General features: G+C 37.8%; 1 protein-coding gene across 1 annotated transcript in view; it reads right to left on the minus strand.

Annotated features, from left to right (window-relative positions):
* Positions 1-17,349, minus strand: part of DIAPH3 (diaphanous related formin 3) — a 455,761-nt gene that overhangs the window by 155,836 nt on the left and 282,576 nt on the right. The window contains exon 23 of the mRNA XM_053916803.2: positions 7,411-7,535. Coding sequence (XP_053772778.1) covers positions 7,411-7,535 — 125 coding nt within the window. The remainder of the gene's footprint in view (positions 1-7,410; positions 7,536-17,349) is intronic.

The raw sequence follows: 17,349 nt of genomic DNA on the forward strand, positions 1-17,349 counted from the left end.
ATTAAGCAGAACAGTTAACTTGGACAACCAGGGCTCAGGCTCCAGCTCCCACGCATGGCTGTACCGTGTTGCGGGCTCATGTCTTCATCTCTCTGTGCCTAAATTTCCTCCCCTGTAAAATGAGAACAATAGTGATAATGTTACCTATTTTATAGGGCTGTTGTGAGGACTAAATGAGCTAATATATGAAACATTCTTAAAAAAATGAATGGCATTTAGAGTACATAAAAATACTTGGTATTATATTGCCCACTAATTCATTTTCAGCTTTATATGAAGTGGCAAAGGCAATTAAAAATAAATTTTTAAGAGTTACATTTAAAACCTCGTATGTAAGTAAATTCATGTTTTAACTTCTCCTTTGGAAGATCAGTAGTTTCTCCTATGCACTACCTGATTTCAAGTTACGATTATACATACACATGGAGATGTTCTTCTCTCACTGAATTATGACAACTTAGTTCAAGGCACATTGAGATTGATAAGACTAAATGAGAGTGTCTTGGAGGCATTAGAACACATTTTGTAAACAAAACCTGGAACCCTTCTGTGGTGTGACATAATGCTGATGCAGTCAGATATAAAATCACCACAGTCTGGAAAGATGACTTTTGTAGCATTAATCATAATTGTCTATGGTTCCTTTAAACTGGGCTATTTAAATAAATGGAACATACAGAATCAAACTTCCTGAAGTCATCTTATTGTCTCTAACACAAAAGGGTAGGATAAACAGATATTAGCACACTTTAAAAAAAAGGCCAGTAATAAGAATAACTAGATTTAGACCAAGAGAAGCAAACCAAAAATGTTATGCTTACTAAACATTCCAATGTTAAGAGAAATTCTCCACCACGTCAAACAGATATGGTTCCTCTGGTCAGAGCATTGCCCAGTAGAGGATAAAATAAAGCGACGGATCCAGGCCCTTCATTGTGAGGGGGGTGGGGAAGACCAAGGACGAAAGAGGCAGTGCTGCTGCCAGGTAGGTGGTGAATTCAGGGGCCCAGATAATTCTAGTAATCAGAACTCAACCTCCCAACAAGGAACAAAGCATCCCAGTGAAGTACAACCCACCTGCACCCACGTTTACCGTCGGCAAACGTCGCTTTGCCTGTTGCTCTTCTGTGTCTCGGCTTTTCATACTGTACTCTGTGTGTGTGCACACACATACACTTTTAGAACACATGGAGTCTGGATTTTAATGCAAGAGCTGATTTTTATTTTTAAAGGCCTTAAGAAAATCTATAAATCTTTTTGTGGCTCAGTTTATATTCAACTGGATAGCAAATTGCCTCCCTTAAACTTTCCAGAATCTAGATCATAATACTACCAGTGATTGATGCCTTTATATGTGGTATCATTCTTTAATTCTTAAATGAGCAACAAAAATTTCTTACAATTAGTCAAATCAGAAAATCACAAGGAATTATAACAATATAGTCACATGGGATAGGTTTCAGTATACTTTGTCTTGTGAAATATCCATATACATGAAATGTTGCAGGTAAAATGAACTTATATAAATAAAAATCACATTTGAAATGCATTCAGAAACTATCATTAGATGGAACATATGGTGAGTCATTTGTAAAGTGAAATATCAATCACTCCTTTTACCTAGTAGGTTCAGAAATCAACACTGGTTTATCATACTCCACCTATAAACTCACACCTGAAATTATTTATATCCCAGATAGAGATTGTATCCACATGGATTATTTATATATCCTTAACTTCTGTCTAAAAGAGAAATTGTTTTCTGCCTTTACAGGTCCAAGCCTACCATTCAACGCTCCACTAAATTCTTCCTCTTCCACGAAGCTTTCTTCTCTGCAGCTGCGAGTGATCACTTCCTACTGAAGAGGTACAGCATTTGTACTCCACTGTAGTCCTGTGCAATGACACTGTATATTCCCTGGTAGTGCTTTGTTCTTGCCCCATTCCTGGGGGGTGGTCATCTCTGATCGTCAGCCCCTGCTCTAAACGCCGGGCTCCACCTTCTGAGTTGTTCTAGGTCTAATCATCTACACCTGCACTGGTGCCACTTACTTCGCTCTGCTGTCATCAGCCTCACACTCTGGTGGGAAGGGGAACAGGTCTCCTCACAATTCTGATGAAAGTCATGGAACATCAAACTGCACGTACGCACTTGCCCACACACGAACAGTTGTGATGTCCTGTTAAGAGCTAATTGAGTGCCTGCACAGATGTGGTCCTGGACAAGGGGCTGCACTATTTTCATGAGTGTTCCCAACTGTTCGGTTCTGCAGCTACTACTTTCTACCCCTGTCACTGCTTATAAGGCTTTGAGCTTTCAAATAGGCACTTCACAAATCCTAGTAATTTTATTCTAATACCTAGGAATATGCCTGTTCTCAAGAACCAATTTGGTAAGTAGGTTAAATTAAAGCTACAAGTATTATCCAATAATATTTTTTAGATTTTCAGATATGAATCAAAAGTTAATGAAATATTTGGAATATGCCTGGGCATACTTAAAATAGTACAGTTCTATTTAAAAATGTGATGGGAAAGAAGACCAAGAGTAAAACCATCAAAATTACATGGTCTTGTTCTAACAGCTAGAAAGCTTTAGAAGTTAATTTTATTATAATTGTTACCTATAAAACAACTTGCTCCCCAAGGAAATAAAGTGGAGCTTTGAATAACTGGAATTACCAACAAGAATGGTAAAATTGTGATTAAACTGAAACAGTTTTAGAAACAGCCAAAGTCTCAGAAGATTAAAGTGACTGTACAACAGGACCGAATAAATGGTTACATTAATGAGGTACTCAGTAAGAGATGGTGAGCCCTGGCTCGATAGCACAGGTCGTTGGAGTATCACTCTGATATATCGAGGTTGCAGGTTCAATCCCAGGTCAAGGCACACCCAAAATCAACCAATGAACGCATACAGAAGTAGCACAACAAACTGATGTCTGCCTGTCTCTCTCAAATCAATGAATAAAAATTAAAAATAAAGAGATGGTGAAACATTTAGACAAAAAGTAACCTCATTATCATCATCACTCAGAAGGAGAAACAGACGTAGGTGTTCTTGTGCCGATCCTTAAACTACAGATAAAAGCAATGCTCACCTCAGAAGTAGTAAGGCTTTATTTTTTCCCCAGCATAAAGTTCCACATTTGTAAAAAGCTTTAGAAAACTGGGTGAGCTATGCAACAAAATAAATATTTGACAAAATTCATTACAAAAATATTGATATCCAAACACTTGATATTTTTGTAAAATCTATTTTCTACTCCTTTACTAGGACAAAGGCCAAGTTCTCATGAATTTCTATCTGAACCATTGTAATCCTTCCATTTGCAAGGTATATTGATAATCAGACCTGTGTTCACACCTGCTGAACCACTAATACTTAGCGCTTGCCAACTAGGTAGCAAGAGTAAGATCTGGGATTCACTCCTGGTCAACAATTACTGCTCATTCCCTAACTACCTAACACTAATATATCCTCCATTTATTCTTATGTCTTGCCTTCATTTTTGTACTTTCCCCACAAAAAATGTCTACTATTTTCATTAACACATCAGATAAGGATCAGCTTCGGTCATACATGTCTAATACCTTTTATACATCTTGTTAAGTACCCAGGATCCAATAGCTAGGCAGCCAGTTGGCCAATCTGTAAGTATTCATTGAGCTCCACTGTATGCCCCTCTTTTGGGCATTAGGGAAAACAGTAGTTAATTAGATAAGCAAAGTCCCTGCTTTTGTGAAGCCTGCATTCTAAAATAAATGAAATAGACAGTGATAAGTATGGAAAAAAAAACATTGTGTGATGTCATACAAGGTGGCATCACATTGTGTAGCCAGGGAAGTCCTGACTACGAAGGTGGCATGGACCGAAATGACTGAGGCACAACTGTGAAACAGCTGTGAGCACTAAGCTGTGGAACAGCCTTTGTGAGTGTAACAAGATTTCAGAGAAGAAAAAGATCAATATAAATTGAAGATTCACAGAGGATGAGGGGCAGGATATTTTAACCTAAGTCTTACAAGTTTGTTAAGAATGGGTTAAACGAAAGACAGACAAGAGAGAGAGGAAGAAGACAGATTAAGAGAAGAAAAAGCTGCTCTTATATATCACCCAACTTCCCACTCCTGCAAATGGACCGTGTATTATACAAGTTTACATTTCCCCCATTCCTCTCTTCTATTTTACTTCCTAACTATAGTTCAAGTAAATAAAAGTGTACTGAATTCCTTTACCTCAAAAATGCTCTATTTTATGCAGTGTGGATTATAGGTAAGATGTCTTTCAAAAAAATTATTGAAATAGTTTTAGCATCTACAGAGTTATTTCAAAAGTGACTAAAACATTGCTATGTAGTGGAACAACACAAAAGAAAGCACAAAAACAAAGCTGGATTGCAAAAGAAATTTAAAGACTATAACACAGAAAAGAGTCAGGTAACTTGTTACATAAGTTATGATAAATATAAAAACATAAATGTCTAGCTGAACATAAAAAAAACATGATTTTTTCCTAAGAGACTTGGAAGGGGTAGGAAGAAAAGAAAATAGAAAGATGAAGGCTTGTGTGCAAGGAGAATTTCAAGGGCAATATTCTAGGATCTATTTTTTCCCCCTTAAAACAAGAAATATGCCAGAATTTGAAGGTCAAAGGAAAGGAACAAGTACAGCACGACACAAATCCTGGCATTTTCTTAATTTTCTCACTGATAAGAATTTAATATGTATATTCACCTCACATATAACAGTTTGTATATAACATTAATGACCTCACCTCAAAACCGTGTTGAACATTTTTCAAGCAAACGTTTACAATGAAACTATTGAACTCCAGATTTCTGAGCAGGCTTAGCAAGTGTAAAGTAACATCATCATTACTAAAAGTCAATGTTATATGTATGAAATAATTGTTCATGCCTTTTAAAGGATGTACTAAATTCACATTTTTTATATTAAGAAGTATATGCAAAGAAAAGCATGTATTGAAAAATAATAATAATATACAATAATTGAATGCTACTAGTCAGATTTTCTATAACAAAATTGTATCATAATTTAAGACAATTTGATTAACAGATTATTTAATAGTTCACTAAATTATGACTGTTTACGCATATTGATTAGTTGTAAAAATGCGTCCTTAACAACTTGGATAACATACACATTCTGCCAGAATTGGCTGATGAAGCAAACATCTGATATGTACTTCAACTAAGAAGCACTAAAAATTAAAACAAAGTTTGAGTGTTAATAACCCAAACTTTGTTAAATATATCTTTATTCATTGTGCATTTTCATTTCCAAATCTTCCATTTGCTAAGATCTTAGAAGCTCACAATTTGCCATTTTAATAGGATCTGTATAAATGCATTTAATATTCAAGATCTCATTTGTTGTCAGTCCTAATTAAAGTAAACAAAGCTTTGCAATGAATGAATTTAATTACTTGGATACTAGTATGTCTAAGAGGAAAAGCAAACAAGCGCAATCTAATCTCAGCAAAGAATATTTATGATCATAAGCTTTGTCAATAGCAAAGTGCACCAAGTGTTCATATATCTGACTTCCAAGAGATATGTGAATGCTAATCAGTTCATTAGAAGCTTCTAGGTTGTGATATTTAGTGACAGGATGTAGTAGCTTTCATGTCCACAGAGTATAATTGTTCTCAGAATAAAAAATTGTTTCCAACAAAGCATCATCCTTCCAGTTTCTGATTTCCTGAGAGGTGCTCTTTACGAGCTGCATGCCTTTCAAGAAGCCAACATCGTTCAGCTTCCTGTGTCATACAAATACAAGTGGTCCTGAGACCGTCTGCTGAGCACGACTCTGCAACATGGACGCTAAGCTCAGGAATTTCTCTTAGGTTATATGTTCTAGAAACCCGACCTTCATAATTAATACACTCTCAATGTATTGCCAGAAACTGTATGCAAGCAAACCTTTCTAAAATGCTATCTGTAGGGAAAAATAATAGGTACTTCAATTAACAGTACGTAAAGATTAAAATAAACTGTCACATATGAATATTTTAACAATAAGATGACTGAGAAAAAAAGCTGAGAAGGGTGAAAGTAATACAACTGTGCAATAACAAATTTTACAAATTTAGTTTTAAAGAGCATATGTTGCCAAATGAGAAGGTACTGCAAAGATATTTTTGATAAATATAGACTTCATTTTTAGTTAAAAAAACAAACAAAAAAGCCCAGCCATCTCCAGTTCAGTGATAACAGCGCCCTACCTCATAAAAGAAGAAACTGGACAGGCAGGAAAGCTAGGAAAGGAACAAACACATTAGCCTCGATTGATTGTCGCTGGAGTGTATTTTTATGATATGTCCCAAAAGATACAGTGAAGAAAGCTAAAATGGAACTAATTCACAATCAAGCTGGAAGCATATACAAGAAAATCTATGAGAAGCCAAATAATAATTTTGTGATTTGCCAAATCTCAGGGGAGAAGCAAGAGAGAGAGGAAAAGTGGTTATTTTACTTCAAGTAACTCCGTTTAAAATATTAGGAGTGTCTATTTATAACAGCTCATTTTAAAAGTGGGTTATCCTTTTATGTAGAATTCTGAAGTCCATATGGGATTTTAATAATGCATAGTACTAATACTTCATTATAACACAAAAGATATCAGTCTCTAATTTCACAGAATGGTTTGCAAAGCAACTCAACATTAGTTTCAGGAAATAAAGTTTATTACTTCAATTACTCATTAGAGTTTAAGCCACAAAGTTAGCAAAATGAAAGATAATTGAATTCAAAAGAAACATTAAATGAAGTAGGATACAAGCCTCAAGCTATTAATTTTATAAATGCATGTATATATACACACACACACAAGTATTTGTCAATTTTATTTTGGGTACGGAGAATACAAGTACTGATGGGGACGAATTCAACTTTGATTTTGGAACTATAGTGTCTCTAAAGAAAATAGTAAAGTTTCTGAAACACGAGTTAATTTTTAGTGTACACCAACACTTGAAATTAAGCTGAGTAGTCTCTCCACTTTATAGTCCTTATCTGCTTCCTGAAACATTTGAAAATATCTAAATCACATCATCACGTTAGATTCAAACTTCCTCAAGTTGAGTTTTCATATCCTTTCAATCTAGCATGAACATTAAAAGGAAATACGGCATGAGGAAGGAAAAAGATGAGAGAACATACTGTCCACATTGATGAAAAGGGGAAAAAATTGAAATCAACAGAATACATTTCTGTATTGTTCATGATAAATAAACACTTTGATAAATGTCCCTGTAAGCAAAGGTTGACCCTACAATTTGGCCCTATAGAAGGGCCTCTGCTCATGCAAGTATACTTAACATGTCAAATAACGTCTAATTCTCCTTGACTGATAATTTCAGTTATTTAGACATCAAAAGGATATGGACATCTTCATCACAAACTTATCCTGCAAGTCCTCAGGAGGGGGAAAGGTTTCCAAGTCTCTCTCAAGCTGTCGAAGCTGCCTTCCCATCTGCTTCAAATTCTTCTCCAGCATTTCCACAGAGACTAAAAGAGAGTATATTAAATGCCTTGAAAGGGTGAAATTATAATATATAAAAGGTAAAACACTCTAGAAAAAAAAATTTGAGAAAAATCTTACAATAATAAAAAATTACTATAATAAAGGTAAATTTTTAAACCTTTCAATTTTTAAATCCAGAAAAAAAGGAAATTATTAAGAGTTCTCAAGACATTGTACGAAATTCAGAGCAGACCACGTGAACAAGCTATATTTAGGAAATGTGTTTAAAATTAGAGTTCTTGACCTCTAAACATACTACAAAATAATCAGTCTATTCAGATGGAGAGACAAAGAAAGACTATGGTTTTCACATTAAACTAGTTTCAATATTCTTCAAAACCACAAGCTCTCTGAGAGGGAACAGTAAGCACGTGAAGAAGGCGGGAAGGGCTCTCTATTGTGCAGGCTGATCTACAGCAGGAATGGAGGTATCAGAGACTATCTGAGTAACCCAGGGAACGACATCAACCTCTCTTTACTGGTGCCCTGAGCACAGTCTGTGGTGATTATCAAATGAAGATTTTCCACCTTTGACTTAAAGTTGCTCTCACAGTGCACAGGAAAGGGACGGTGGTGAAGCAGGGCACTGAGGCACTATCCGAATGGACTGGCTACCCAGCAGGACAGACGTTAGGTATCACTTCCTAATGTCTTTGCACAGTCAACTTTAGAAGACATCGAGAATTAACAATATATTAAAGACATAGTGGCTCAAACCAAATTCTTGGGTATTTGCTTTAGGTTCAATTGACTTTTAATTGCAATTTGTTTTGATCCCCACTAATGTGAACTATACAAAATAATATTAAAAATGCACATCATAATTCCAGGTATGCTATGATTTTCAGGCTTCAAATTAATCCAGAGGAAAAGGTGTTAAGTCAAGGTTTCACCTGTAAGCATGCAAATATCCCTGAAAGCAATTTGATTGCCCAACCAAATGGATTGAGTTAAAAAAAAATTATGGTTTGCAATCTTGGGTCAATAGAATGGAATAGAAGGGAGGCATGAAAAATGTATGAGGGCATGGACTCTTTTTATTTTTGTTTTTTAAACTACCTGCATACAAAATAACATTTTTTATTCTAACATATTGATAGCTGTTAAGAAAACCTTAACATATTTTGTTGTAAACACAATTAGCAAGCTAATTCTCAGATACACTGTTCAATGAGACCAATGACTGAACTCTTCAGAGAGTCACATGTGATAGCTGCGCCTAAAGAGCGAGGATGCTCCTGCCGCAGTGAAGCCACTGTGAAGTTATACATGTGCGAATTTTCTCCATGGTTTTATGCTACTCATGTTTCCCCTTCCTGTGATCCTTAAAATTGAGACAATAACTCAGACAAGGGAGTGCACAAAATGTTTCTATCACAACAGGGTTTGTTAATTCAATCGATTAATCTCATGTCCCTGATATATTGTGTTGTAAGTAAATATAGGATTGGAAGACTTTGAATGAATTAGATTAAAAAAGAACTGTATTGTAGCATCATAATAGTAGCAATAAGAGTTATAATGGTTGTAGTAGTGGTAATAGATTGAATAGTTAGCAGCAGCTAAAATTTACTGAGTGTATATCTGTGTGTCTGGTACTGGCTTAGGTGTTCTGCATTAATTTTTTTTTAATCCTCACCAGAACACTATGATATATATTATTGTCCCCACTCTACAGGTGACAAACCTAGACTTGAGTGGGTGAGGTGAAAGTTAACTAAAAAGTGGTAAAGCCAGAGACTGAACTCAGGCAGTTTAATTCCAGGTAATCTTTTTAACCATTTAGCTATACAGAAATTATTAACTACAGACATCATTTTATTTTTATAACCCCTAGCTACCTATTGGTAACAACATTTGAGAACACATATAATTTTCACAAAGTGACTTTTTTTTGATATATGAGTATTCTAGCATAGTGCAATACCAAATAATCCAAATATGGCTAAACCAAGGAGAAAATACCCAAGCATTCTGGCTGGCTAGATGAACACTTAAATATAATGTGGTAACACATCACTGAACAAAGACACATACTTAAAATATTATGATTTAGTCTGTGATCCAGTTTTATTATGCACACACATCAAGTCTGGGAAGGAGAGAGAGAAAGGCCTAATAAAAGTCTGAGGGGCTCCGACATGAACAAAAAGCACAAGGCAGACAATGGATGTGAACACAGCTGGACTGTTTTTTTTTTCTGGCACAAAATACATCATTCCAATACCTACCAGTTCTCTAACACCAATGGAGTATCTTCCAATTCAATTCAAATCAGACACTACCTGGAGTTAGCACAGACCCCACAGGTTTGAGAACTCAGTCCCATGAAACTGCCGTCACTTCACACAATAGTCCCAACTCCCAAGGACCACCCCTATTTCTGACAAATTGGCTATCAACCCAGCGGTTCCCATGCCCCCTCCCTCTTACAATACTTTCCACAGTTTGCTAGGATGATTCAGCAGAACTCAGGAAAGCACTATACTTACTATTAGTATAAAGAATACAACTCAGGAATAGCCAAATTGAAGACATGCATAGGGCAAGGACTGGGGAGGACAGGCCAGGTAGTACAGAGCCTTCATGTCTTTTCCAGGTACACCACCCTCCCAGTGCACAATGTGCTCACCAAAACAGAAGCTCCCTTAGTCTGGCTGTTTCAGAGTTCTCAGTAAAGCTTAATTACATAGGCATGATAGAATAAATCATTGGCCATTAGTGGTAAAACTCAACCTTCAGCCCCACTCCCCTTCCTGGAAGTCAGAGAGTAGACTGATGATTCTAACCTTCTAACCACATGGTTGCTCTGGCAACCAGCCTCCCATTCTGAAGCATCTAGGGCCCCCCGCCTACCACCTGCAGGGAAATCAGCTCATTGAAACACAAAACACACTATTACTTAAGGAACCCCAAAGCATTTTGGATGGATGGATGGATGACAAGTAAATATGCTACTACATTCTTTAAATGAACACTTAACTATAATGTGGTAACACACCATTCCTTGCCCTATGCATGTCTTCAGTTTGGCTATTCCTGAGTTGTATTCTTTATACTAATAGAGAGTATAGTGCTTTCCTGAGCCCTGTTGAATCATCCTAGCAAATTGTGGAAAGTATTATAAGAGGGAGAGGGCATGGGAACATCTGGGTTTTAGGAGCTCTATTTCAGATATCAAGAAAAAGACCAAATATATTTTTTACTATATCTCATGGATACAGAAGTGTGTGTCTGGTCAGAGGACAGAACTCCAGTACCTGTGAGGAGGTGTAAGTGAAGTACATTTTTGATTAGTGAGTTGTCACCCTCAGAGCAAATAGCATGGGCTGCCTTCAGAGGACGCCAGCTGCTTGTAATTGAACACTGAGCCATCCCAGTGAGTAAGCGCTTCTCAGTGGAAAGAGAGAAGGGCGTAAGGTTCAGATTAAAGGCTTCTTAGGTGATTCTTTTAGCCTTTTCCAACTCCTTGGTAGCCAGTGGGTCAGTAACCATGTTATATCATTGTGATTTGAAGCAATTTCTCAATGGCCCAGTTCCCACATCAGTGGAATGGGTAGAATTCCTACCTCATATTTTTGCCTCACAGATATTTCATAAAATGTCAATATATATCAATATTTTTAACATAGATTATAACATAGAATGAAGAATTTTAAAAAAATAGAGTACACTATGTAGTGTTACTCTTATTCTTAGTAAAAAAAAAAAAAAAATGAAGAGCGTAACAACTGAAATACAAGTAGGTAATAGAATCAAAGGAAAAGTAAATGATCATCACCACCATCACCATCACCATCACCACCACCATCACCATCACCATCACCATCACTATCACCCAGGAACAGTGTTTGGAAGTCAGGCTAAGAGGAAAAGTTGCTCATTTCAAGAGTAAAATATTAGGGATGACTGCGGTGTATTCAAACATTTAAGATCAACAACATAAAAGGTAGCTCTCCTTAAACAACGGCTCTGTGGCTACTCTACAGATGGAAACCCCCGCAAGCCATAGCTCATGCTTCATCAGCAGTCTCCCAATACAATATTTGTACATTGTAGTTTGGAGGACTTCCATTCAACTGACCAACGTTTCACTGCTGGTTTTTAAATAAAGACCAAAGCACACCTGGGAGAAAGAAAGGCATGTGTATATTCTAGGCTAATAAAACAGTATCTAATGTTTGGGGCCATCTGATGGGTAAAACTAAGGAGCATTTACGAATTTCCTTAATGTTTTTCCGTTTTTAAAAAATTTATTTATTTATTTATTTTTAGAGAGAGGAAGGAAGGGAGAAGGAGAGGAAAAGAAACATCAATGTGTGGTTGCCTCTCATGTACCCCCTACTGGGGACCTGGCCCACAACCCAGGCATGTGCCCTGACTGGGAATCGAGCCGGCGACCCTTTGGTTCGCAGGCTGGTGCTCAATCCACTGAGACACACAGTCCAGGGTAGCTTTTCTTTTTCAGCGATTTCTATTTCTATATTAGCTCCTTTATACATCTTCAAACATAATTTTAGCCACACTTTTCATATGTGTCAAGCTCTTTGAGGTCAGTGACTGTATTTTTTTTTTTAATATTAGAAATCCGAACTACAGCAGAGTTTTAAATTGCACTCTCAAATAAGTGATAATTTACTGGCGTGCCCCATGTGACCTGTGAATGAATTTTACCTTTCAACTTTGTCACATCTCTTGACCAAGAAATTAATCTTACTTTTTTATTCCTTTTTATTATTTAGAAGCAACAAAACATAGCCATCATCAAACAAAGCCGATTAGATTCTTTTGAGGCAATCTCATCCTTTGCAGTTCACTCAGTTAACATCCAGACAGACGTGATGTCTCTGTCACCTCGCACATGGAGTGGTCTCCTACTGTTTTTCTCCAGGGCCTTCTTCTCACTGTGCATGGGGTTTCCTGACAAACATTAGTATAAAGATGTCCCTTCCCTGCTTAAAACCAGCCAGTAAACTCCTTGTACGACAAACATCTGAGCTCCACCCCAGTCTGGCTCGGCTCTACTACTGACTCAGCCGTGTTTCCTTCCAGAACAACATCCTGCTTATACTTTCCCTACCTCATCCCTCCTCTTCACCTATTCTGCACCTGACGCTGGGAATAATGTCCATTTGCCTTGCCTGCTCCACCCAGTTCATCCTATTCATACTTGATAACAGGAGTTAAACACTCCAGCCAGCCCCCGGGTAAGCTGCCCTCACTACCCATCATATCTGATAATTACCTCACCTTTGCAATTACGACACTCTATTACTCTTATTTTTTCAGTTGTCTTCCTCTCCCAAATCTCCTTAAGGGAAGATGCCATATTTTAGTCATCTGTGTATTTTCAATTATATAACATAGTACAGACACTCAACGTTTGTTGAAGGAATGGATTTTGGATTTAACTTTTACCTTAAGAGGAATACAGAATAGAGAAATACAACAGATTAAATATCTAAAACCTAAAAATCTAACACACAAATCCCTTGTCATTATAATAACTATACTCTAGAGGTGTTAAAGAAGTTTTGAACAAAAACTAAAATCATAACTATAAATATTTAAGCTTAATATAATCATGGATATAGGCTTTTTGCAATAGGCTTTTGTGATTTACCACATTAAAATTTCAGATAAGAAAGGTGAGTAGAGATTACTACACATATTTAAGTAATCTTTGTAATGAAATAATAATCTTCTTTGAATATGTCCTGAAGTTGTTGGCTATTATTTCATAACAAGCTTACAATGAATGCCACTCACTCTTAAGTATCATGATATATTCCACAGAAATTAATTTCTTTAAAGAATGCTTAAACTTATTATCATAAAGCAATTTAAACATTCCTAAATTAACCTTCCAACACTCACTGACACAATTGTTTAGTGAAGAAAACTAGAGACTAGAGCATTTCAGGCTCCCAACAAAACAATTTTTCCTAGAAGATTGTAATAATAAAAGTATTTTTATAAAACTATAAGAATATTTCATAAATGCAAGTTATGCACAAAACTTCAGTAGCATTAAAAAAATCCTTACTACTAAGTAGGTCTATAACAAAACCTAAGTTCTAGAATACCATTATAAAACACATTACTATTTTGAAAATGTATGAAATTGAAACAAGATGGTAAAGAAGCACAAACTCAAAATAAATGGCAGCTTAGTTCATACCAGGAAAATGTACGTTGAAGGAAACAAAAGCCAGTTATCCTCACCAAGAGCCCTACCTTCCTCTGCTCAGCTTTTCTTTCCTCCCAGTCTTCTGATAACTGGTGGAACCCATATCAGAATACAGCATAACCTGCATCCCCCAGCTAATTTACTGTGCTCTCTGCAGCGAGGGTTCTGCTGTTACCACTGACATCACACAGTGAGGGTTTTGCTGTTACTGCTAACATCACACCGCAAGAGAATGGCCTACATCTGCTATGGAACCTGGAAAGAGGACAGGGAGAAGGCAAGCAGAGGAAATCACTGGCACTGCCAGTGAAGGGTGCCAGTCAATTCTGTTGTCCCATCTCACTCTCACCAGGGAGACATAAGCAGCCTTATTCCTCAACTATGAAGAGGGTTTAAAGGCAAAATAGCTTTTTAGAAGAGAAAACAGTATTAATCGGAGAAGCCTACTAATAGAAAATCACATTTACACATAATAATTTGAGAATCCCTTTCTACAAATAAGACGTTCTAGAACATGACAAATGTTAACCAAACATGGTCCATAATAGAGTTGTTTGTTCTCTCAGGATAGTGGTTTTGTCTGCATGTATACGGGAGGGAGGTATTGTTGCTTTAAATGTGCTCCATGGTAAATATTAAGGACAGATTGACTGACTTGCAAATTATGAGATGAGTTCTCTTATATGGCTGCTGGAGACCATGTTGCCTAACAAGTCTCTGGACCTAAAAAATTCTAAAATTTCCCTCTTGTCTAGGTCTTTCCCCTGAACTCCAACTGTCTATTGGACATCTTTCCTTGACTTTTAATAGGCAGTCAACTCACATTTTCAAAATGAAACTGCTCATCTTCCTTCTCGAGTCCACCCCTACATCATCTCAGTCAATGATGATTCCTCTCTTTCTGTCATATCCCACACACCCAATCACAGGAAATCCTGTCAGTTCTACTTTCTGTGTAAATTCATTGTCTAAACCCTTCCTACCACACTTGCTACCTCTTCCTGGCCTGAGCCAACATTTTCTCTCCCCTGCATTATTATTATTAAAACCATCTAAGTGCTTTTGCCCTTCTGCTATTGGTTTTTTACATTTTTCCTCCAACATAACAGTGAAAGCAACCTATGGAAATGCAAGTCAGATGTCATTCTGCTCAAAACCCTTCCAATGGCTCCCCAGCTCAGAGTCAAGGCAACTCCTTATGATGGCCAATCATATCCTCTAGCATCTGACCTTTCTGACCTATTTCCTAACACTGCCCCTTCCTCCCTCTGTCCTGATCCAGTTCCGTATCTTGGGGCCCGTACACTTGCTCTTCCCTCTACCTAGAGTACTTCTCTCCAATACTCAAAGGTCTTGTGTCCTTGCACCTTCTTCAAGTTTTGCACAAAAGCCACCTTCTCTACAAGGCTTCTCTGACTGCTCAACATAAATTCCAAAACACTCTGCCTTGGACTTCCAAAGCTAACTATCTGACATAATACACAGACTGCTTTCTTTGGTTTATGCTCTGCATCCACAAACTAAAATGTACACTTCCAGAGAGCAGAGACTTTTCTTTGTGATCATGTACTGTATCCAGTTCCCCAAATGGGGCCTGGGATGGAAGAGGCATTACATAAACAACTCATGAAATAATGAATGAATAAATCTTATTTAAGACACTGTTATTTTTTTTTCCCTGTCACTCAAAGTCAAGTCTGCTCATACTAGTATTTAGGACAGTATCTACTATGCAGCGAGAGTTCAATAAATTTTGGGAGAACAGACTTCTGGCAAAGATGGAGGCATAGGTAGACACACTGTACCTCCTCACACAACCAAAAGGACAACAACAATTTAAAAACAAAAAACAACCAGAACTGACAGAAAATTGAACTGTATGAAAGTCGGACAACCAAGGAGTTAAAGAAGACACATTCATCCAGACTGGTAGGAGGGGCAGAGACGGGCAGCCAGGTGGAGAGGACTTGTAGCAAGATGGCAGCTGGAGGACCCAGCAAGGAGGCAGATCATGGAACAGGACAGGCAAGGCAGTAACTGGCAGACCCCACAAGGTGGTGGCTGGCAGACCCTGCGGCACCACATTCGTGCACAGATAAACCGGGAGGAACAGTGGGGGAGCAAAACCGACTTCGCAACCCAGGGCTCCAGCAGGGGGAAATAAAGCCTCAAACCCCAGATTGAAAACACCTGTGGGGGTTGAGGTGCCATCAGGAGAAACTCCCAGTCTCACAGGAGAGTTTGTTGGAGATACCCACAGGGGCCTAGGGCGTGCACAAGCCCACCCACTCGGGAACCAGCACCAGAGGGGCCCAATTTGATTGTGGGTAGCAGGGGAAGTGACTGAAAACCAGGGGAGAGCAGAGCAAGCGCCATTGTTCGCTCTTGGACCCCTTCCCCACACTCAGAATCACAGTGCAGCGATTTGGATTGCTCCGCCCTGTTGAACACCTAGGGGTCCGCCCCTTTATGTAACAGGTGTGCCAAGACAAAAAAAATAGCCCAAATGAAAGAACAGATCAAAGCTTCAGAAAAAATACAACTAACGATGAAGAGATAGCCAACCTATCAGATGCACAATTCAAAACACTGGTAATCAGGAAGCTCAGAGATTTGGCTGAATTTGGTCACAAATTAGATGAAAAAATGAAGGCTATGCTATGTGAAATAAAGGAAAATGTACAGGGAACCAATAGTGATGGGAAGGAAACTGGAACTCAAATCAACAGTGTGGACCAGAAGGAAAAAAGAAACATCCAACCAGAAAAGAATGAAGAAACAAGAATTCAAAAAAATGAGGATAGGCTTAGGAACCTCCAGGACATCTTGAAACGTTCCAACATCCGAATTATAGGGGTGCCAGAAGGAGAAGAGGAAGAGCAAAAAATTGAAAACTTATTTGAACAAATAATGAAGGAGAACTTTCCCAATCTGGTAAAGGAAATGGACTTCCAGGAAGTCCAGGAAGCTGAGAGAGCCCCAAACAAGTTGGACCCAAGGAAGAACACACCAAGGCACATCATCATTACATTAGCCAAGATTACACAGAAGGAGAGAATCTTAGAAGCAGCAAGAGAAAAGGACACAGTTACCTACAAAGGAGTTCCCATAAGACTGTCAGCTGATTTCTCAAAAGAGACCTTACAGGCAAGAAGGGGCTGGAAAGAAGTATTCCAAGTCATGAAAGGCAAGGACCTACATCCAAGATTGCTCTATCCAGCAAAGCTTTCCGTTAGAATGAAAGGGCAGATAAAATGCTTCTCAGGTAAGGTCAAGTTAAAGGAGTTCATCATCACCAAGCCCTTATTATATGAAATGTTAAAGGGATTTATCTAAGAAAAAGAAGATATATAATATGAACAGTAAAATGACAGCAAACTCACAGTTATTAACAACCACACCTAAAACAAAAACAAAAGCAAAGTAAGCAAACAACTAGAACAGGAACAGAATCATAGAAATGGAGATCACATGGAGGGTTATCAACAGGGGAGTGAGAGGGGGAGAGAGGGGGAAAGGTACAGAGAATAAGTAGCATAAATGGTAGGTGGAAAATAGACAGGGGAAGGGTAAGAATAGTACAGGCAATGTAGAAGCCAAAGAACTTA

This window comes from Desmodus rotundus, chromosome 13 (assembly GCF_022682495.2).
Source record: "Desmodus rotundus isolate HL8 chromosome 13, HLdesRot8A.1, whole genome shotgun sequence".
NCBI classification, from domain to species: domain Eukaryota; kingdom Metazoa; phylum Chordata; class Mammalia; order Chiroptera; family Phyllostomidae; genus Desmodus; species Desmodus rotundus.